The sequence below is a fragment of the Coptis chinensis genome, chromosome 5 (genome assembly GCF_015680905.1).
Source record: "Coptis chinensis isolate HL-2020 chromosome 5, ASM1568090v1, whole genome shotgun sequence".
NCBI classification, from domain to species: domain Eukaryota; kingdom Viridiplantae; phylum Streptophyta; class Magnoliopsida; order Ranunculales; family Ranunculaceae; genus Coptis; species Coptis chinensis.
The window spans coordinates 86,408,625-86,431,468 of record NC_141460.1 but is presented as its reverse complement, the minus strand read 5'-3'; the positions used below and the strand labels follow the sequence as shown (position 1 = coordinate 86,431,468).

General features: G+C 36.6%; 4 protein-coding genes across 8 annotated transcripts; 1 reads left to right on the top strand and 3 right to left on the bottom strand.

Annotated features, from left to right (window-relative positions):
- Window positions 1–6,416: 6,416 nt before the first annotated feature.
- On the bottom strand, window positions 6,417–7,297 carry LOC147499656 (photosystem I reaction center subunit II, chloroplastic-like). Its single transcript, XM_086561458.1, has one exon. It carries the CDS (start codon window positions 7,214–7,216, stop codon window positions 6,587–6,589), a length of 630 nt encoding a protein of 209 aa, XP_086417584.1. The 5' UTR covers window positions 7,217–7,297; the 3' UTR covers window positions 6,417–6,586.
- Window positions 6,417–12,278, bottom strand: LOC147499655 (splicing factor Prp18 family protein). Its single transcript, XM_086561457.1, has 2 exons — window positions 11,423–12,278; window positions 6,417–8,389 (listed from the first exon to the last, which is right to left on the bottom strand). The coding sequence occupies exons 1-2, from the start codon at window positions 12,233–12,235 to the stop codon at window positions 7,988–7,990; spliced, it is 1,215 nt and encodes a 404-aa protein (XP_086417583.1). The 5' UTR covers window positions 12,236–12,278; the 3' UTR covers window positions 6,417–7,987.
- Window positions 12,279–12,341: 63 nt separating this feature from the next.
- LOC147499654 (ent-copalyl diphosphate synthase 1-like) lies at window positions 12,342–18,865 on the bottom strand. 4 transcript variants are annotated; one of them, XM_086561455.1, is made up of 15 exons: window positions 18,652–18,865; window positions 17,646–17,766; window positions 16,828–16,890; window positions 15,821–15,903; window positions 15,435–15,738; window positions 15,149–15,332; window positions 14,725–14,942; window positions 14,501–14,621; window positions 14,274–14,386; window positions 13,963–14,189; window positions 13,757–13,872; window positions 13,471–13,569; window positions 13,149–13,385; window positions 12,931–13,054; window positions 12,342–12,832 (listed from the first exon to the last, which is right to left on the bottom strand). In XM_086561455.1, exons 1-15 carry the CDS (start codon window positions 18,679–18,681, stop codon window positions 12,413–12,415), a joined length of 2,460 nt encoding a protein of 819 aa, XP_086417581.1. In that variant the 5' UTR covers window positions 18,682–18,865; the 3' UTR covers window positions 12,342–12,412. The 4 variants fall into 4 exon arrangements, with proteins under 4 accessions (XP_086417581.1, XP_086417582.1, XP_086417580.1 ...); XM_086561456.1 differs by lacking the exon at window positions 18,652–18,865 and adding an exon at window positions 17,832–18,237; XM_086561454.1 differs by lacking the exon at window positions 18,652–18,865 and having other exon boundaries at window positions 15,435–15,729; window positions 17,646–18,237.
- A 607-nt stretch (window positions 18,866–19,472) lies between these two features.
- Window positions 19,473–22,679, top strand: FAP1 (Chalcone-flavanone isomerase family protein). Of its 2 annotated transcripts, none has more exons than XM_086561451.1 (4): window positions 19,473–20,080; window positions 20,778–21,024; window positions 21,384–21,475; window positions 22,224–22,679. In XM_086561451.1, exons 1-4 carry the CDS (start codon window positions 19,669–19,671, stop codon window positions 22,361–22,363), a joined length of 891 nt encoding a protein of 296 aa, XP_086417577.1. In that variant the 5' UTR covers window positions 19,473–19,668; the 3' UTR covers window positions 22,364–22,679. The 2 variants fall into 2 exon arrangements, with proteins under 2 accessions (XP_086417577.1, XP_086417578.1); XM_086561452.1 differs by having other exon boundaries at window positions 19,551–19,975.
- Window positions 22,680–22,844: the final 165 nt, after the last annotated feature.

Sequence of the window (22,844 nt, the reverse complement as noted above, 5' to 3'; positions counted from 1 at the left end):
GACTTGATCGAAACTCAACTCGAGAAAACGAAAACTAAAACCAAATTTCTTCTTCTTCTTCTTCTTCCGAAGAGTTATATTCTTTGTTCTAGAGGGTAGTCCGTTCGAACCATTGAATCCTGTGAGGAAGAATCGTTGCCTTTCGCACCATTGGAAGGGGCGAAATCTTTCCTTAAGGAAATCCGCGCCTTGGTTATTCCCGCCATCACTTGTCCTTGTTTCTTTATTGCTCTTTTTCATACGTTTCTACTTTAGTTTGCCGTGTTCATACAACTATTCTAACAATCTTAAGGAAAAGAGTTTTGTAGTAGAACAAAGGAGAGTGCTTTAATCTGACAATCAAAAAGATAAGTTTTTACTTTGAGTTATTGTTTGTGTTATTGGGTTATGACTTTAGAAATTTTCTAATAATTTCGTTTTTGATAGGGAAACCAATTAAAGATTGAATATTTATTGATCTTTTGTGGTTTATCAGACCCTATATGGTTGTAGACTTTTCTCCTATGTTTGTGGGAGTCAAATATGAGATTTCTATCAAGAAACACGTCAAAGTTCGTCTTTTTGACAGCTTTCACGGAAACTGCTATAACTTTCAGCTCAGAGCTCGGTTTTGCAATCCGCTTCTTGTGTTGGATAGCTGATTCAAAGAGCTTTCCAGTGGTATAAGGCTTGATACCCAATTCTTCATGAGCTGGTTCAGAATTACAGTTCTTTTGAACTGTTTTTTCTAGGAGGAAAATATGGTAATCCGATTTTTCAATCGGTTAGGTATCGTATTCTTTCACTCTTTGCAATTCTTTTGGTTTGATTATATGGTGATATTCTTGCCTTAAGTTGCATGCTAGTTTTTCTTAGGAGGAAAATCCCTAAGCTTAAACTTCTTTAATAACCTAGTCAACAAATTATGCGTGTTTATCACTAAGATATTAATTGGTTTGACTAGAAGTAGTTTGATATTATTTTCTTTGTACATATGTAGATGTATGTAGATGGTCTAAGAGTGACCTTAAGATAGTTAATATCAACCACACTCAAATCTTGGATAGTAATTATAATGTATTCAATGCATAATTGCTTACCTTTATTGATAACAAGGCGATGGTTATAATTGTACTGTTGTAAAAATACATGTTAGATGAAATAACTTGTAGCTTATATCCAATATAGCATATGTTAAAGTTGTGTAGCATGCTAGTTTTGGACATTAATCATCGTAGATTTACTTTAAACTTGATAATAGTTTATTGGTAAATTTTTCTAGTTGAAGACATTAATGGGTTGAGCCATTAGATGTTATGGTAGTACTTGAGGTCTTGTTGATAGGGTATTCTATCTTACTTGAGCTCATGTAAAAAGAGGAGGTGGAGTCCTCAGTTGTTTTGCATATTCAGTGGCTAGATTTTGCTTAAATGTCATTATACTTTTTGTTGTAGTCAAGTACGCAGTTAAAGTTTATTTTTCCTAAACCTATGATATGATATTTACCATGTTTGGCATGAATGCATTATTTAACATTGGCATGAAGTTTAACCATGTCATATATTATTAAGTAATGAGCATCGTTGTCTACGAGAGGAAACAATATGGGAAACAATCAATATCCTCTTAAACCTAATTTAGTCAAGGAGATGTAAGGTAATGGTTTGTCTTCTTAGACAATATCCTCCAGTGACTATTTTAGACAAGGAGATGTAACGCTTGTATATTGTCTTATTAGGCATTATCCTCCTATGACTATGGATAAATAGCCAAGGTGATGTACAAGTACGTGGATTGTCTCCCTATGATAGTTGGAATGTTGAATGATGAAAAGAAGGATGATAATGATATTATCTCGGGTAAAACCCTTTTCATCTGATTCTTCTATTCTTTAAGATACATTAGAATCTTTTGTGGATTTCCTTTCATATAGATAACATAAACATAATATGACTATGTTTATATGATTCAGAATCATAGACTTGAGTAAAATATATTCTTGTCATAAGAGTGCATTTTATTGTTGTTGTTTCTTTTAGTGTTTGTAGCGGTATAATGTGTTTTGCATGTAAGTTTGATTAGGTTGAGTAACTATTGAACTGTGGGGGTGGTGACCCATATGCATAACAATTTTACCATAGTTCATCTCACAAGATAATTGGAAAGACAATCAACTACAAAGTATGGAAAGGTCTTGGGCCTATCCAAAATGCTTCAAAATGTGGGGGTGTCTTGCCAAGGATATTGTGAATGAATCTAAAAGAAGTCTTTTTGAGACCTAGAATTATCTAGTATATGTTCATTGGTGAACCTCATAATAGTGATGTTTGTTTTAGGTTGTTATGAGTGATAACAATTTTGTAGATACCACACTATTATTGAATGTCTTATATGCTAATTTTATTTGAGGTTGTGCTTTCGAAAATTGGCATATAGCGTGGTTGAATGTTCATAATGAACTACATAAGATAATCCCATTATTTCTGCACAAGAAATTTGGAAGACTATCAATGAGTATTTCCACCATTCACGGTGATGATGTTTATATGTTTCTTGAGGAAGATTCATTAACCTATAAGGAAGTTGTCCGCAATCTATGAGAAGTGTCCTTTTTGAAGGATACAACTCCTCTAAACCTGGACTCTTGATTTATTGGGGATCTATAGGTTGAATTAGATCTTCAAGAGAAAACTAAAAACGTGATAGTTGTATTGCAAAATACAATGCTAATAATAATAGCCAAGGGGTTTCAATCGAGACAAGATTTATACTATTTTGAAACCTTGCTCATATAACTAGAATTTCTTCTACGAATTCTAAAGACTCTAGTTAGTAGTTGTCTTGGAACTACAATACCAAGTAGTACCGGTGATGAAATTGAAGGTATACAATTTAGTTAAATATTTGTATGAGTTGATTCAAAGCCTATAAAATGGCATGAGCAATTCAACAACATATTAGTGTCATATGGATGTCAAATTACCGTTGTTGATAAAAATGTGTACTTTCTTTAGAGTAAAGCAAGACATATGTGTTAATCTCTCTTTGTTTAGATGATTTAATATCATGAGTGCTAGCATTGAGAATGTGTATGAGACGAGAAAATTCCTATTTGAAACACATAATAGACCGTCATTAAAAACGATAGTTCATTATGTTGTTAAACTCATTTCGGAATCTAATATATTCAGTTGTCAAGATGTTGACGTTTGAATATGGTTGAAGAAACCACAAAAGGCATCTTAAACCGACCGGCCGGATGGTATAGGGAATTTCGGCACTATAGAATTGAATGACCGTGAATATAGGAATTAAAACTCATGTTGGTCTCATTATATTGTTATAGCACTTAGTAGAAATATTTTTCATTGAAAAGTATGGGTATTATGATAGTAAGCATGTGTTAGCACCTTTTTATGGCAAATATCCATCTTATGAAAAATAATCTCCTTGTGTTTTCTCATACTAAATATGTCAATATCAATGGTAGCCAATTGTACTTGATGGATAATGTATGTGAGACATGACATTGCCTACATTAATGGCATCTTGGTGATAACCCATTGTGTCCTTATAAGGAACTTTGATGTATATTGTCATATTATCCAAGTACTATAAAGAGCCATTGATTATGGATCGATATTTAGTAGATTTCCATCATTGTTAGAAGGGTAATATGTTATAAACCTGATCCAAATGTGTTTACCTTTGGTGGAAATTGAGTGTCTTGGATATCATCCAGCTAATCGCATATAGAAAAGGCATGTGATGATCTTGAGTGGGTTAGCAACCTCTTGGCAAATCTTCCCATTGGCTCTAAAATGACCTCGATGTGTATATGCTTTGAAATTTGTCTCATTGAATAGCTAAGACATGTTAACTTATGTCGAATGGGAAAAGAATACATGTAAGTTGAGATATAACTTAATCAAGCAAATTCCTAGAGATTATGTTAGGTTGGACTTAGTTTGGCCACATGTCTAACCGCACCACTTCTTTGGAGGCAAGTGGTTATCGTCGAGGGATGGGACTTTTGCCTTAGATGAGGGCTTATTACACGACCACCCCCCACCTTATGTGATTGGAGATCCCATGAAGTAGGTTCAAAGGGAAAAACAAGTCACCTCGCTCGGTATGCTATTGTCTTTCTTTGAGGCGTCCCACCCTATGACTAGATAGCATTATTGTATACTTTGTATAACTTGAATAGCAATGAGAAAAAGGATGAGTTATTTTACTCTTAATGGAATCCATAGTCCATTATTTTTATGAGATAGTGTATTTTAGCTGCTATGTACACTTGATGGATATCCACCTACGTGAATGTAGAACCTGGTCGGTTCTTATGAGTATTGTGCAAATACTCTACAGAGCATTCACATAACACGCAAGCTTTTGGCCAAAAAAAGCTTTAACACATGAGAATAGGCATATAATGAAAAGAGCAATGTGGGTGCATGTCCTCTATTTTACTACAAGGGAATGTTGGTTCAAAGATTTTTTAATCCACCACTTTCACGTATTATAAGACATGTTACCCTATGACTGGTTCAAGCCCGAAAAGCACCAGTATCTTATGCATTGTTTTTTCGATTCTCTCTGGCATTTCGTTAACCCTTTTCTTTTGTAATATCCTATTCCAAAATAGTGGGGGACTATTAGTATTTTGAAATAGTGGGGGATTGTTGGAATCTCTAAGTGTATTTCGAAATACTTGTGAGTGTGTGCAAAGTGGAGGAGATGAACCATATGTGTTCTCTCCACTTTAGTGCATAGTAGATAGTCCCACATTGGTTATCCACCACATCGGGTAGGGTTCAGGCCTGGGCTTGGGCTTACTGTTGTGGGTAGTGGTTTGACCAATAGCCTAAACTTGTTTTGCCTTTTTCTTGAAAGCAAAGAAGTTTCATGTTCTATTAGGAGTTGGTCTCTCTTTCTCCTAACCTCTATAAATAGGACTGTGAGTCCATAGAAAAAATAGACTTGATCGAAACTCAACTCGAGAGAAACAAAAACTAAAACCAAATTTTCTTCTTCTCTTCTTCTGTCGGCCGCCCAGGAGAGTTATATTCTTTGTTTCTGAGGGTAGTCCGTTCTAGTGCAAAGTCGGTTTTTGTTAACCATTGAATCCTGTGAGGAAGACGCCACTGTTGCCTTTCTCGCGCACCATTGGAAGGGCTAAATCTTTCCTTATTCACAACCTAATCCGCGCCTTGGTTATTCCCGATTCGTATAGTCCTTGTTTCTTTATTGCTACTGTTCCTTCTGTTCTACTTTAGTTGCTGTGTTCATACAACTATTCTAACATTTTTGCCGTCCGTAAATTTACTAAGTATGCGTTGCGGCTGCCTGGGACTGAATAATATCTCCAACGAAGTGTTTGTTTTTGACATTATATTTATCCAGAACTTATTGGGATTTATGGGATGCATGCCTCACTATTAGATGAAGTTGGCAAGAATTAAACCTATCGTCGCAGCTGGAAGCAATAAGATTTTTGCCTTTGGGGTAGTAATAGCATCCATGATGCATCATGAGGAGCAGTGGGCTGAGTGCTATATGACATCAGTTCTCGTACATGGACTTACTTGCCCGCTCCTACTCCATGTTTTGTTGATATAGTTGTTCTTATTACACAGCAGCTTCTTCTCGATCTGGGCGTTTGATGTGTGAACTCTCGTCCACGATATTGCTGGTCCTTGTGTGGAATCTAATCACACCGGAGCTGTAGTTGTGAGAGATTTTCAATTTTTTTAGATTTTTTTACCACTTGGGGCGATTTGTGTCCATGATCTTATTAGTGATGAAACTCATCCTCTCTGTAGGTTTGAAAAAGTTGCTGGTAAGGGAAGGTTGTGTGTCTTTAATGGGCAAAATAGAGATGGAACTATGGAAGGATCACTTCGAATAATCAAGACTTGTCAGGAAGGGAAAACAAGTAAACAACTAATTTTGCTCTTGTCCATGATTCTTCTGGATGTTTTACTACAGCGGCAGGACATGATTTTCTACATGTTTTGGAAGTGTGATGCTGTGAGTATGTAACTGCGTTTCGAAGTTATTAACATTCAATAGGTAGAAGCCATGGCACAGTTAGTTACCAAAAAAAAACATTCGATTTTCTTTTTCTGCTCAGTTGTACGTATTTGAGGAATTGATCGAGTCCGAGTGTCAACATCTTTCTGATGCTCTATGTTATTTGAATGATCAAATATAATGTGGTTTGGAAATGATTATCTCATTTCTCTGTACCCCTTAGTTGTGCCATCACTGCCATGGACAGCAATTATGCATCACAGTATCATAGTGACATTTCCCCTTAAAATAAAGTAGCTTGTTTTCATTATTAAGAAATCAGTCATCAGTAAGACTCAGGAATACTCGAGATGGTTGCATATCTCAGATCCCAACTGCGTTAGAATTACTCACAATGCACCTTTATCATGCAATGTTGCAATTGTCTATTAACCTTATTCTGAATTTGGGAGATCACATAAACTTACAAATTAAATCCAAATATGTTTCTTGTGGGAACGCATTTAAACAAAGTACTCCAATACTACAATAACATAATCACACAACATCAAGTCATTAACAATCTCTCACCTCACAAATCATATGATTGCTTTCCAGTGAACTTAACTTCAATTGGATTCACATTCTTTCCAATAGACCTTGCGTTAATCCCAACGCCTTCACGACCAGGGTTCACCTTCTCAGGGTAAACTCCATCCTTGGGATGCAAGTATTGTACCTCCCCATTAGGGAAGACCCTGTAAAACTGGTAATTAATCTTGTACTTGGACCTTAGTCTAGTGCCAAGTGCCAAACATTGTTCTTTTCTTGCCAACTTCAGCAAATTAGGACCTTGTCGCATAATAGCTGCACCACCAGTTGGCATTTCAAATACTTGTTCCTTGGGTGAATCCCATGTGATCACATAGAATTCCTCGACTTGGGCCTTACGTAAAAGGCCTCCTGTACTTCCACCGAAGATCGGAGATGGTGTGTTTGGGTCCAATTGTGGTGGGGTGAAGCCCACTGGTGCCTCAGTAGTGGTACTCTTTCCTTCTGCTGCTGCGGCCCTAATAGTTTTTTGTGCAATAGATGATTTTAGAGGCTTAGGACTAGTGAAGCATAGAGATGAGGATTGTTTCCATGGCACCAACACGCGGTTGCCGGAACTTGGGGTGGAAATGGTTGGGGTGAATAGGGCTGATTGGGCTGCCATGGCCATGAAGAGCAGATTATGGGTTTGATTGTTTGTGACTGAAGGTGGTGTGAGAATGTATGGTGGTTTTGTGTGGAATATTGGAGGATTTTAGATGGGTGGTAGTCAAACAAGTTTGGATTCTAGATAAGGGGATATTGGCTCAACCAATGAGGAAGTATGATTTTGATATGGCCTTAACCACACCAATTTGTAAGTGGTAGTGATTGAGTGATCCTTGTGTGAACGAGCTAGATATCTTACTGGCCCCATCTTTTGAAATCCGAACTATTTTTCTCACAAGCAAAATCTGTGCAAATATGCAATGCATGGTATCTCATTTCTCAAGTAGACTGTAGACATAATAAATGGGAACGTTCTCATTTTTAAAACTTTTGTTAAAGGGGTCTCTACTCTTTCACATATTTTACACAGCTTGAGCAAACCAGCCGTTCAGGAAAAGAATTTAAATTACTCCGAGTATAATTGGATTCATTCTCTACGTAGCAGCAGCATACGACAGATCCTTATTCAATAGCCCATTAACACTTTATATAGATCGAAATTCCTGATAGCACATAGTGTTCAAAACATTTCCATGTTAAAAGTTAAAACAGCTCAATTCCGCTGGACTGCAATTTTGACTAATAGAAGAAACATCAAACAACCATCATTTAGAATCACAGTCACAGTACATACATCAAATAAGCATCATTTAGAATCAGTCATAGTACATTTTGACAGAGTTCTCTAAACATTGCAAAATCATAACCATAGTACATGTTAATGAGTTCTCGATTATGCAGACATTAACCTAAGCAAATCTTCAGAACCTTGATTGCCAGTAACTACCCTTTCCTCAGCTAAAAGGGATTGCAAGTCGCTACCATTTGCCAAGCTATTGAATTCTACAGCCTTAGATGGCATTGCTGGGTACTTCCGTTGGCAGAATGTCATCAACCTCTTCACAGATTGCAGATACTTGCGAGTAGTCTCATCGTTCATGATGTGCGCCACACTATTAGTGTAGATCTTCTCACGAGCTGAACGCTCGTGGATACCAACCATAGTCACACCAATGGGCCATGGTGCATTACCTATTGCCATCTTGATATACTGGTCCATTGCAGCTAAGTAGTCTCGCTTCATGCAACAGTTGACCACGACCAGCAATGCTTGTCGAATATCATCTGGAAGAATCTGTAAAGGAAAAACAGAATCAATGAATCTCCAATTTCATCCTTTTGCAATTAAAAACAGGTTCTTTAACATGGTTATAGAAAAAGTTAAATAACATGAAATTCATAATTCTTAACCATAAAAAATTGGGGTTTTTAGGTATTGGTCCTAGTTGATAATAAGAAATTAGACATTGAGGACCAAATAATGTGTAATTAGGGATTGGTCCTACTCCAGTCACTTGACCAGTTTCATCCTATTGCAATTAAAAACAGGTTCTTTAACATTGTTATAGAAAAAGTTAAATAACAGGAAACTCATAATTCTTAACCATAAAAAATTGGGGTATTTAGATATTGGTCTTAGTTGATAATAGGCAATTAGACATTGAGGACCAAATAATGTGTAATTAGGGATTGGTCTCACTTGACCAGTTTAACCATAGGATGACTGTTACTTTTTTTTTTATTTTTTATTGGTAAGCTTGTTTTTAAATGAGATCAGTAACTCTTTGATGCTGGCAGGGTTCGAGCCCTAGACCTCTGGTATCATCACCCAAAGGTTTTACCGACTTTGCTAGTCGACACCTGCGGCTAATTGTTACTTGACTCAAATCATCTGTTAAAAGTTGGTGTAATGTCTAAAATACCCATCACATGGCAAACACATGTTTCTTAATATTTCCTCAATTAAAAAGATGCCACGTGTAATAATCTTACATATAATCCAACAGCTAATAGATTGTCTTCTTCATTCAACTCTGAAAAAAGTCAATCTAAACTTCTAAAGCATAAGATAGAAACATCCCATTTCTTCTTCTCCAAATTGTGTCTCATAACCTCCTTGCAATAGTATGACTCTTTGAAAGGGGGTTTACTAACTCTAACAAATTTCTCAACCCAATTATTGAACCCCAACATGCAACAACTCAATCCATTTCTAGATTCCGGCCAACCCTGAATGTTAAACCCCACCAAGCAACCACCCAATTCATTTCTCATAAACTTCAAGAGCTAACCCTAGTTATCTGGCTTAACGTTTTTAACTAATTCTAGATATTTGAAATCATTCACATGACTAAAGGTAAGATCAATTGAGTTGAAATCCTTTACATGACTAATAGTTATCACATGCTATCAAGCTTTAGAATGAATTAGTGGATTAAAATGAAAGTTTGGAAGAATGGGGTGTTATGGAAGAGATGGATTCGATATGAAATTACTCAAATTAGTAGGTTAAGATGATATTGGTGGGGATGAAGGGATCAAATTGATATTAAACATGTTCTGAAAGAGCAAAAGGTCTTAATTCCTTTCTACGAAATTTCGATTTATAAAGTAATCGAAAATTCATTAATTTCGACATTCTGCACTATGGTTGGATCTTGAAGCACCTGCTGACATGCCCCTCTCACACTGAAGGGTATTATGGGAATTCAGAAATACATAACTTTCAACTTACGGTCAAACTGGTCAAGTGACAGGAGTAGGTCCAATCCCTAATTACACAATATTTGGTCCTCAATGTCTAATTTCCTATTATCAACTAGGACCAATACCTAAAAACCCCTAAAAAATTATACTCCCTAATCGACAACGGTTGAAAAAGATAAGAAAATGTAGAAATTTGAGTCCACCTACAAGGCCTGACACAGCAGGAGTATCTGCACTCTCTAAGGCATTCCCAACTATGTAAAAATCAATTTTATCCACGTGTCTATACAATTGGCTTCCAAAATATGGATTTGAACACTTCATCAAAATAGCAAATTTTATTGACAATATAGTAGTTTACAGTCATATCAAGTTTCTGCTCAGAAGTGTAGAAATGGCACTGACCCTCATTACAATGGAAGCCAAACATTATAACTTCCCATACACAGATGAGACTCTCGCATCTCAACCCTTTAGTTCTAACATCCACTCTTACCCAAGTACCCGACCACTACAGCAACTTCACATTGCAAATAGCATGCTCAGAGATAGTGGATTCGTCATAAAACACTGGGATATTCCTGTCCTTAGAGAGTATTTTTGGTAGATATGATTGGAATAAATCATATTACACCACAGATGGGTGACCAACCTTCATGCTAACCACAAATACAAAGCAGACTCAATATTAACAGCTCGCTCTAGAATGAATGTACAGGACAGAATTAGCTTCACCTTGTTGGTTAGACGAAACCCATATGTCCTAAAAAATAGTGGTATTTTAGGTCATAAAAGGCTTGGCCCTGAAATACTGAAATTGGACAAAACACTGCAACTATTGGAGGAGAGGGCATCGGTGTTGGTTTAGAAACAGCACTCAAAGGTGAACCTAGGCGAGCCTATGCACCAGGCATACCTAAAAGGGCCTACAGCTACGTCTTAAAGACCACCTGCGCTTATATTTCTAGGGGCTGGTGAGGCTGCATAGTCAAAGTGATATCCCTAGGGGCAGGTGCATGGTTAACCATTTCATGCAGCAGAAAATGCAAACTTATATTGATAAATCAAAATTAGTTTATCAGTAGCCTTTTTATTTTCTATCGTTTAAAGTTAATATGTTGATATAATTTATGGAATTAAATCAACACCAAGATCAATAGTCAAGGGCTAGTTCTCCAGGACCAGAACCCCCAACCCCAGTACTCACGCAAACAAGTAGAACCAGCAAATATGAAGCAGAAACCGAAGGGGAAAAAAAATGAAAAGCGCTAAAAACCAACAAGATACTAGGAGTAGATTTTCTAAAAATTCCCAAGGACTAGGGTTACTGCACAAATTCCTTCCCTTCGAATAAACATTTCACAAAGAAAAATATATATAAAACATACGGATACACTATCAACAAGTGAAATCGTCAACTAAATGTACATAACACAACTTGCACTACGTTTGTGAATGAAGCAAGCACACCAATACCAACAAAATATGGTGAAAATTTAAAACAAAGGTGTATAGCTTACTACAGAATATCAAGCATTACTTTCATATGCGAAAAAACTCAACCCAAGCACTATTAAGTAAAATTTCCATAATTTAAGGAAACATAAAAAGAGACACACACCTTCTTCCTGCAAAACTTAAACAGCGGATGCAAATATCTGGCACACTGCTTAAACGTAGCAAACATTTGTTTCCCCTTAGCAGTTCTCTTCTCAGAATCGGACTTATCATAAAGCTCCAGACTCCACTCAATCAAAAGCTTCTTAAAAAACACAAGTATCTTATCCTCATCACACAACTCCTCAAAATTGGCCTTCATCCGTTTCAAATCCTCCCCGATATCCATCCCCGACAACTCCTCATCTCCACTTAATTCATCTTCCCCACCACCATTCCCTCCTTCCCCATCTTCCAACCCATCCTCATTCTTCTTCCTTTTCCTATCACTCAACCCCGTCTTCTGCCTTTTCTTCAACTCCGCTATATCTCGTAAAAAATCATTAGTCTGCCCTTCAGTCATATCACTATCCACCTCAAAAACACCAGCTTTAAGTGTAAACTTAAGCCTATTCAATCTAGAATCATCATCTTCACCAAATAAAGTAACAGGCTGTTTTAAAAACCTTAAACGACGTATTACTTCCTGTTTGGGTAACACCATGTCATCAATCTTTTGTTCTTCTGGGGTTTTTAATAAGTTTTGAAGACTGGGCGTTTGTGTATTAGTATTTGAAGATGAAGATTGATTATGATTGTTGGGCTGTTTTGTAAAATGAATTTGCTTTGATTTTGATTGTAGTTCACGTTGTTCTTCTTCACGGTTTTTTTGGATTCTTTTCTTTTCTAATTCTGAACGGTTGAAATATTTCTTACCTCCTCCTGCTCCTGTTAATTCTTTTCGTTTCTTCTTTAATTCTTCTTTCAATAGATCCATCCTCAAATCTGCAAACTTTTTTCTTTTTTGTTTCAATAATCATAGAGAAGATGATATATGTTTTACTGCCGGACGAAATGCCGTGATATATGTTTGATATTTCAGATATTTGTGCCGACAAGAAACTAGTAGGAAACTTTGATTTCCAGAAAAACTATTTGTACATATAATGTGCAATCAAAGGACTGTGTCAAATAGTACTTTGGAAATGTGGAGGTCTATGGTGGTAGGATCACAGTGAGCAATGTAGTTGTAGCTCTTTGCAACAGTTAAAAAAGTTTGTTTGATGTCCTGAGCAATTTCGTTGTTGTTCCTCTTGATGACATGTTGGACAAGCTTTTGCATTTCAAGCTCTACTGATTCTGTTGGTTTGTTGATGATGGCTTGTTCTTCCTTGATGTTGGAGTTTTGTGTTTGTTGACGAATGCGGTTGCAGATGTTATTGGTTAGGTTGGTCAGATGCATGTACTCCGGTTGAGAAACGAGGTCTAATGAGAGGGAGTGGCCAGCGCATAAGTTTATAGTGTTTACTAAGAGCTCTGCTTCATTGTTTGGGATGAGGTGTTTGTCTTGCCAATTATGCAACCATGTATTCCACTGCAACCAAAAATGATATCTACTTTAAGGCCTATATATGCGCCCAAGTCCTTTAATTAAGAGATGCATTGAAGTAGTATTAAACAGTGTGCACTTACAGCGTGTTTTAGGCTGTGGTGCACTTCTTTTTCGTAGACCTCTAGAACTTTTGATGAGATATCACTCAAGGTAGTAAGTATAGCCTCTGCAAGTTCATTTCTAGTCTCTTTGAAACCCAATCTCCTGCATTTGCAACATTTTAATTTTCTCCAAGAACTATTCTTAACCAAATAGACATATGAAAAAGTTGTGGTTCAATGTTGAATTGATAATGTACCCGTTAATAATATGCTCGATACTATTGTTAAACGCTTGGATGAAAGCTCTCTTTTGTTTGATGGTGATTGCCTCAAAGTAGAAGGATACGGCTTCTATTAAGGCTGTTGTTTGTGCCCAGGCAAGTCTCTCAATTGCTCTGTCTGGTTCATATATATTTGACATTGCCAAAAAGTAGGCTTTCAGTAGGCTATCTTCACTGAGACCAAAATCTTTCAGGTTGAACTCCTTATACCACCTGCACGAAGAATATGGTGATTTTTTATGTCAATAAATAGGATTAATTTTTGTAAGAGTTAAGAAATAATACTAATTCCACATACCTTTCCATATCAATCCACTCCAGCTGATGCATCTTTTGGCAGTGATCATAATCCAACTTTGCTAAGTCAAGGTAGAGGTTGTTGCTCACGTTGTACATCCTTCATCAATATGATTCATGTTAAATCTTTTCAACATAAGGTTGTTTGATTCATTGATTGTGCTGAAAAACTACTATGGCCAGGCATGCTGCAGTTTCTGTACATTGCAAATTAAAAGCCTTTCCCCCACTATATTCTCCTTCCAAATCCATCTATCGTTACATTTTACACGAGTACATGTGCTTACCTGTATAGCACTTTTCCGATCCAGACATCATCGTCTCCACCATACTGGTCAATGTAGTACCTTGTCTCTATACGAGGCAGACTTGCACACCATGGAACATCCAGAGCATATTGTACCTAATAATATGAGCTTATTTTGGTTATTGGCAAAATACATCATCTTCAAACCACCCATAAAAAAGGCATGAAATTATATCTCTAGATTACCTCTCCCTTTAAGTCCTTTGAGACTATCCATCTGTCTACAACTTGTCCTAGATCTTGTTTCTCTCTGAGAAATTTAGAGGCAAACTTCATTGCTTCTTCAAGAATATTTTCACCAGGAAACAATACCTGAGATGCTCTGTACAAGCTTAACATTTCTGTAACTCCTTGGTTCATTTGTCCAATGAAACAAAAAAATTGACCTTCTTTCTCAAAATGTTTAAATGCATCTGAGAGAAAACTCAAGTTAATAGCACACACGGATAACCTAAGATTGATTTTAAATACTTTGCGAAATGGGATTGCCAACTTACTAGCCCCAACTTCATAACCATGTAAACGTAACATCCTAAAACCCATTGATGTATCATCGATGTCAAGTTCAACTGTATCTCTAGACCAACTGATCCCATTGGGTGTCCAGTATCTGACAAATGCTAGTGTTAGAAAAGGCAGAGCCTCGAGAAAAATACAACAATTCAAATATGATATATGATAATTTTCTGTTTGATAGATTTAATTCTAATTTAAATTACCATACCCATGGACATAGTCAAGGAAGTCATTGATTTCTGACTTAAAGTATCTTGAAACCCCTAGGCGCTCCAAGCGATCGACAACCCATAGACGCTCGAATAAGTCAGTTGGGTATGTATGTGGTACTACAAGGTCAAAAACTCAAAATGAGCATTTTGTTTGTAACCATTAAGTAGCGCAGAAGAACATTCACTATACTAAACAAAAAAACAAAACATTTTATTTTACCTCCTCCATTGAACCTGCTAACAATATTCGTGAGATATTTCAAGCATTTTTCATCCTTCGTCTGCATAAGGGCGTATGCTGTAGCAGACGTCGAACATAAGAATGAACCATTTGGATGTTGCAGCTTGAGAAGTTTTTCCCAGTCCAGATCATGAGGCATTCCTTCCAAACTATATAGCAGTGTTGTTGGCACACTGTGCAGAATTTCCATTGGAATCCTACCTTACACACAAATGCATGTAAATAAAATCTGTAAATATCAGCTTAACACACTTATAAGCTATAACTATGATGTTAAAGGCGCAAGTGCTAGCTAGGTGTTGGAGGCTTGGAGCTGAGTGTAGGTTCTATGTGCGAACCTAGCCTTTTACTGCTGAGACTTGTACTACCTATCGAACGTGGAAGTACGTAAATGAAGTTTTACCTTTTCAGCTTTACCTCCCTTCTTGCATATAAGTCTTGCAAAACGGTATCATCCTTCATAATTTCCAATCCTAACTTCTTCGCCATTTCAAGGAGACGAGGAAATCTAACTTCATAGCCACTTGGCATGTGCTCAGGATCTTCGTCTTTGAGTTTGTGCAGATTTTTTTGAAGAAAAGACATTCCTGTCAAAAGATACAAGCAAGGAATTAAGAACTAGGAAAGTTACTTAGTATACATAATTAAAGGAATTGAAGCTAAGCTGAAATTGAATCATTTCTCATCACCTTTCTGAACTCCATCTGGGTACATGTGCCATGTTTTTAGTGCAACTACACAAGCCAGAGTGCAACTTAATCGGTCGTAAGGAGAGAAAAAATAATGATCACCCCATGAACCATCAGGTAGTTGATTGTTGACAATCCATTCAAGGCTAGATGGAAATTGAGGAGCACCATTTCCATGGATGTCTTCGACTAATGCAACCCATGCTGTGTCATAGGCTGAGATACTTAGTTCTCCATCACTGATGGATTGCAAGTTTGCTTTAATGACCTCCATTCGTTGGTTAATCTTGTTCAACTTAGAAACCTTCAACGAAGGCATTACTTTAGTATTACCATAAAGAAGATTTAAAATCATGTCATTTTGAGTATTGAACTAATTACTATACATGTAGGTTTCCTTCATAATCTTCGTTTGCTTTTAAAATCTTCTCTGGCCATTCTGTGACTGGTAGCTCATAATGTGATAAACCTGAAATGGTGGCATTTAGTGCATATGTTAGTTGGTCATATGATCATATCTAAACAACTACTATACATACTGGTGCTCATATGTCTTCATGTGGTGATATGACACACTCTAAAATTAAAAGTACCTCAATCCATATGAATATGATCCACAAGATTGAGATCAACTTCAATGTACGTAAATTTAAAACGCATATGATGTATGCACACATGAATGTATTTACGAGTTCACTTGTCCTCTGTATGATCTAATGCAAGTTGCATTATCATAAAAGAATAATTTTAAAGCCTTCTTAGAATAACAAGAAAACCTATAAACATCTCATCCTTCTGTCCAAGATGGCAAATTCGCTCTTGCAAGGAAATAATTGGCGTTAATTATAAGGTTTGGACTCAGGCACATGCCTTGAGGTGCGCCTCGAGGCGAGGCGGACCTAAAGCGCCCTAGAAGCATTGAGCGAGGCACTTTTACACTGGAAGCCTGCGCTTCAATGTGTGAGGCATTCATGAAGCGCTGAGGCGTTCCTGAAGCATGCGTACGCCTTAGTAGTGTGAGGCATACTGAGGCGTACGCCTCCATTGCAAAATAATTTGTCCACATTACTATAGCATTTAGAATACTTTTTTTCATTAAAAAGAAGACATCAAACTTTAAGTATTATTAAGTGATCAATCTAACCAATCTTTTGAATTTTCCAAGTGCTTCAATTGTTTATCTTTTCGTATTTATAATCTTTTTATTTCTTGTCCTGTAGATGTTAAAATACCAAGATTAGGGGAGTATATATAGCACATATATATTGATATGAGAACGTATAAACTGGAGGGAGCTTCTGGGGGCGTCCAACTCCCTGTCGGCAGCAGACATGGCTGTGCTGCATGCTCACTAAGACATGTACGTGAACTGTGAAGTAGTCGATTTTTTTACCTCGAATACATCTTCTATGAAAATTTATCTTTGCACTTCTCCTTGAAGCCACTTTGAAAGTACCTGAAAAACGAAACCAACTTTCTTAGCTAGAGAAGCGAATTCCTTCATATCTTCCTGGAAGTTTGACGTGCTAATGTACTATGTTTTCCGACCACATTTGAATAGAATTTGTGTTTGCATTGCTTAATCTAAATTGAAGCACTGCAATATCTAATCTCTAATATGCTAGTTTGCATAGGTGCGACACTTGCTGTTTAGAAAGCAATCAGCAGAAGCATCGACAAGCAAGTTTTGGTAATCACTTCCAATGACTAAACTTCGCTAGGGGACCAGCATATACTTTATTTGCTATCAACGTGTGCCATTTTAACCTGCCTGCCTCTTTGCGCTGGCCATTGCACTAGAATGCTTAGAACCTAATGGAGCAGTCAAATCTGACCAAAGGCTAGTCATTGTAGTAGCCATTGTTTCCCAGTAACAGCGAAACAGTGCAAGTGAAAGTTCAAAACAAGAATCACTTCCACATTGTTGATCAAGAAAGGTAAATATGAGCGGATAAATTCGTAAGTTTCAATGAAATACGTTGTGCCTTAGTATTTAGTGTCTACTGCAGTCAATATAAAGTAATGCACTAATTGTGGAAACTGAAGCTAAATAGGTCTATGTAATGGCTCAGATAAAAATCATAAATCCGTTTTCTTAAAATAATTATAACTAAAAGATAATAAGTATTGCAAAACAATTGAAAGAAGTGCTCGTATCATGCGTATACGCACAATGTGACTTAATATATAAACTTTGTGAAGCAAAATTACCATAGAATGTACCAGAGTAGGATACTGTAATCGTTGAGGGAAGCAAAAGCTCGGATGCATTGCAACTATGTGGGGAAGATAGGCCGATAAGAGTTGCCAGCTGAGATGTCATTCTAGCTTCCTGGATTATTTTACAATAAGGAGAGTGGGAGACCAAGTAAAGGCGGTTCATAACACTATTTATACCTGCGGCATAGAGTACTCCGAAGGTAACGACTATATAGTTTTATTGGAATCTCCTCCAAAGTGTGAGAGAGTGGGAGGGAACCATCCAGTCATTCAGTCATTGTTTTTGCTTTCTTGTTGCATTAGATAACCAATATTCTTTAATCTTTTAGCCAGCTTATCCATGAATTTTAGAGAATACATGGGGTTACTAGTCTTATTTATAGTGACAATTAAGACTAGTTGCCCCCCGTGGAGAATCCTGCATCCGCCCACAACGAGCATACATTTGTTCAGTAAAGTCAGGTGTCGTATACCATCATTACAAGTGAGCATTCAAACTATTTTTCAGTGAGTCAGTATACTGTAGAAAATTGGATAAGCAATATTTTGATCCGCCGGCTTGAAGCTGGGACAGTGGGACCATTATTAACAAACACTACTATCATAGCAACACTTAATTATATGCCACAATTGGCTAACTCTTAATCTTTATCGGTTCAACCAATCTTCCAAAACAATGAAAAATAGTTTGAATGCTCACTTGTAATGAACAAACGTATGCTCGTTGTCGGCGGATGCAGGATTCTCCAGGGGGGTTACTAGTCTTAATTGCCACTACTATACGTTTGTTCAGTAAAGTCAGGTGTCGTATTCCATCATTACAAGTGAGCATTCAAACTATTTTTCAGTGAGTCAGTATACTGTAGAAAATTGGATAAGCAATATTTTGATCCGCCGGCTTGAAGCTGGGACAGTGGGACCATTATTAACAAACACTACTACACTATGTTTGGCAATATTCAACAGTGATTAAGTTGAATGAATATCGTTATCTTACCTTTTCCAAGAGATAGGCTATGTTTGGCATCGTGAAATTCTGTAGTACCTGACGATACCCCAAAAGTAATCAGTTTGGAGACTGTTTGGTCCTTCAGATTTGTCTGGTACTGTTCTTCATTTTTTTTTTGTTTTTTTTTTATCAAATTCTCCAAATTGAATGAAAATAATATCAAATTTTTCAAAAAAAATAACTACAAATCAACCGAATGATAACTTGGATTAGTAATTTTAAAATGACAACCAAACTTCAATTCAACATAATTTCAACATTATCTCCCTATTACTTGAGTTCCAACAAAAAAAATTGATAATTCAAAAGCACTCCACTAGATTGTGAAAACAGAGAGAAGATTGAAAATATAAAAATGAGGAAATTGTAAAGATGGTTCTTCTTTGAATACCCAAATTCTATTTGTGGTAATGCTTTGGTTTTTTGTTTTTTCAAATACATAAAAAAAAAAAATAGTAGGAGTTAGAACTTAAAACGGAGGAAGTGACATTTTTGTGGTGGTCGGTTGAGATCGGAATGGAGACGGTGGAGAAGAAGAAGTCATAGAATGGGTGAAGAAGAAGGCTTTCTTATACAAGTTCTTGTGTTTTTTTTTTTTTTTTTTTTTTTTTTTTCGCGTGATTAAGTTGAATGAATATCGTTATCTTACCTTTTCCAAGAGATAATATAATCCTTGTTCCCGGGCCATTTATGTTCTCCTTATTCATAAATTGTGGTCCATATTCTGAAAATGGACTGGACCAAACAACTAAACACGTTATAAGGGGTCTTATACATTATACATGCTACCCAAAGCATGCTGCCAAACAGGCCCTATAACACAAAAAACAATTGTTGGATTGGGCTCAAGTTGGAAGTTGGTGTTCTTATTATTGGACAACCAACCACAACCACCTTCATGGGCACCCCCATAACCATTTATATTGAATTGAACAAACAGTACACAGCTCACTTCTGCAACATTTCTCTGTCACACTTCGATCTTAGAACACAAGAAAAAAAAAAATGGTTTCATTGCGTTTCCCATCATTCTTGTTTTCTCAGCCAACAAAGTTTCCAAACAACCCCCAAAAACACCCTTCCTCAAGATCATTCTCAACAGTTGCTTCTGTTGCAGCAGTTGTTGGTGTTGGTATAGGACTTGGTGTTACCATTTCACATAAAATAAAAAACCAAAAAGACCCCTTTACTCAAAACGCACTAGACTTCTTCCTTTCACATTATAAACCATCATCATCTTCTTTACCACTCTGGGGCTCTCTTTCATTAGCTGATACTTCTTCTTCTGAAAATGTTGTTGATTCTAAGACTGGTACTTCTTTTCCTTCCACTTTGAATGATACTCAAAGGCTTCTTGCAATTGGGTTGAGGAGAAAAAGCGTTTTCGGGTTGAAGAATGTCGATGTTTACGCTTTCGGTTTGTAAATTTCACTCTTTTTTGTCTTGTTTTGGGTATATTTGATGTTGAATGTGTTGTACTGCATAGTATAGTTATGGAAACTGAGAAAGAATTTAACTTGATGCATTAGAAAGAGAAAGTATTGAAATGCTGACAGACCCAAATGTAGTATTGGTGGAATTTTGTGCTTATTTCACTTTTTTAGTCTTTGCTGAGCTGAATTTTTTTAGTAAGTTGTGAGAATATTTATTTTGATGTATAGATGTGTGGTAGCATTGCTCATTGATAGCTTAACGAGGATATAGTACTTGGATAAACGGAGAAGAAGAATATGACACATAGCTTCTAAGTTGAGTTATGCGCAATAATTAGTTTACCAGAAAATTTTGCACAATTCCCGACTAGCCTTAGAAACCAGGACCTTGATTCTTAGTCTGTAATGTAGAGGAATAATGTGGCTACCAGGTCCAAGAAACCAGGACTCTGTGGATTTTGGCTACCTTTCGAGTTGTTATCCATGACCCTTGCTTCCCTCTTGACTATATTTCCTTAGCTGATCAGTAATTATTATAGTCAATCAAAATGAGTTGTAAAACTCAATTACTTGTGAAATATGATATATTGATACGGTCTTAGTACCTCCGAAGTGCTGACACATCAACTCTAGCTCAGCCAGTTAAATTCTATCTTTCAATAACTTTTCTTCTTCGGACAGGTGTTTATGCTGATGATAGTGATGTAAAGAATATGTTGGGTGAGAAATATGGTGCACTATCAGTTTCTGAACTGAAAGAAAACAAAGATTTTCACGAGGATATTATGGACAAGGATATATGCATGACAGTTAGGCTTCAGATTGTATATGGGAGATTAAGCATTCGTTCCGTGAGAAGTGCCTTTGAAGAATCCATAGGAAGCAGACTTAAAAAACTAGGCGGAGATAATAAAGAATTACTTCAGAGGTAAATGTCTTCTCTAGCTTGGCACATACCATAATATTCTTAAACTATCATTAAGGTTATTTCTTAATTTGCTTCTCTGAGTTTTTGTTTCTCTTAGGCATTGTTGTACTTAGAGTTGACTGGCTTGCCTTGTTCTTTCTGTATATGCCTTCGTTGGACTGTCCTTAATTGCGTCACATCCTGATCAGCCCTTCATTTGCACCTCCCGTCTTCATAGATCATATCCTCTACTATCTAGTAGTCTGTTCAGTATTTCTCAACAGGATAGTGAGCAAATACATTACAGATTGAAACTGCAGACTTTCCTATTTTTCTTCCCACTGTTTCAGCTAATCTCTAATTTGATGCTTTCGTTGTAGGTTCACTTCTCTATTTAACGATGACGTCAAGCTACCACGGGGATCTGTAATTCATCTTTCAAGGGAACATGGTCATATACTTCGGACAACCAGTAAGACACTTTATTCTATTTTGGACTTGTTAAGCATTCAAAATGAGGCACAATGTTTCCAATTATTATACTTATGTTTTTCTTCTCATTGTCACATAGTGCTACATTTTGAGTATTTTCAGTTTCCTGTCTTTCACTTTTTGTTGGATAAACCTAAAGTGCCAACTTTGATAACATCTGGATAATACACTTAGAATTCGAACTGTTAAAAGCGATGTATATTTCTACCTCTCATTTACCACCGATTTATGTTTTGTGCATTGAGACTTGAAATAAGCTGATGTTATCCATGAAATCAGTAGGCCAATGAGCAAACTAAAAAGTGACCTGTGCCAGCATGGCAGATAGTACAAGCAATGCCGATACTATCATAAGTCTCCACATTTGTCTACGAAATTAAGTTTCTTCACCTGTCAATGCCATACTGGCTAATGGAACTCGGATAACCTTAGGCTACTCTTCTCTTACTTCATATCTTCTTGTGCTCCAATAACCAAACATGGATAAGAAGGCAAACATAGGTAAACGGGAATGTGCCAGTATCTGCTCCTTTCTGACTGCTAGACTCTCTACAATTTGATGAGAGCAAGGTTATTGCAGATCAAGAGAAAGTACAAGAATTCACTTGAGATAATCATGACAAGTTTTTGTTCTGTGATGAATCAGACTCGTTGAGTTTCTTTACAATGCTATAACAACACTGAGGTTTCTATATAATACTTGGTTACATCTTTATTTCTTTTTGCAGTTGATGGGAAAGAGCTTGGGAACATCCAGAGCAATCTCTTGTGTCGCGCTGTTTTAGATCTTTATATTGGTGAAGATCCATTAGATGCTCGGGCCAAAGAAGATACTGATCTTAATCTGGCTTCTCTTATTCAAAATTAGTTGAGCGGTTGTCGAAATAATTCTCAAAAAATACTTGTCAATATTTCTCAATAATATCCTGCACGCAAAATTCATCATTTTCATCAGATGCAGTGAACATTGGCAATCACTTCCAACTTAGTTCACAATATACATTTTTTGTAACCACAATCCTTCTATATTTATAAGCACACGTGGAGAGTTGTAAGAAATAAGGCAGGGATAAGATGTATCCTTCTAATTCAATTGCATGTAATCAAGCAGCTGTTTCTGTTTCAGAATTTGAGAATTTTATGAAATGTTTGCATGAGGTGTGAGCCCAGTCCTTATTCACTGATACATTGGTCTTTCATCTTTGTATAGTAAGTTAACAAAACAATTACTACAACAATTTATTTGAGAAATCCCCCATTGCTAGAAATTATACATATCTATATTCATTGCTAGAAATCCCCCACTAAGCTTTATCACAACATATACCAAAAAAATAAAAAAGCTTTAT

Bases quoted from the DNA above. Each gene is read 5' to 3' on its own strand.
- LOC147499655 (XM_086561457.1), bottom strand. From the start codon at position 12,235: ATGGATCTATTGAAAGAAGAATTAAAGAAGAAACGAAAAGAATTAACA. The intron at 8,390-11,422 runs GTGTGTGTCTCT...TTTCCTTTACAG, and splicing joins TTAAGTTTTGCAGGAAGAAG to ATTCTTCCAGATGATATTCG.
- FAP1 (XM_086561451.1), top strand. From the start codon at position 19,669: ATGGTTTCATTGCGTTTCCCATCATTCTTGTTTTCTCAGCCAACAAAG. The intron at 20,081-20,777 runs GTTTGTAAATTT...TTCTTCGGACAG, and splicing joins TGTCGATGTTTACGCTTTCG to GTGTTTATGCTGATGATAGT. The intron at 21,025-21,383 runs GTAAATGTCTTC...CTTTCGTTGTAG, and splicing joins AATAAAGAATTACTTCAGAG to GTTCACTTCTCTATTTAACG.
- LOC147499654 (XM_086561453.1), bottom strand. From the start codon at position 17,817: ATGAACCGCCTTTACTTGGTCTCCCACTCTCCTTATTGTAAAATAATC. The intron at 13,055-13,148 runs GTACATTATCAA...TTGCAAATGCAG, and splicing joins ATCGAGCATATTATTAACGG to GAGATTGGGTTTCAAAGAGA. The intron at 12,833-12,930 runs GTAAGTGCACAC...TTTTGGTTGCAG, and splicing joins ACCACAGCCTAAAACACGCT to TGGAATACATGGTTGCATAA.
- LOC147499656 (XM_086561458.1), bottom strand. From the start codon at position 7,216: ATGGCCATGGCAGCCCAATCAGCCCTATTCACCCCAACCATTTCCACC.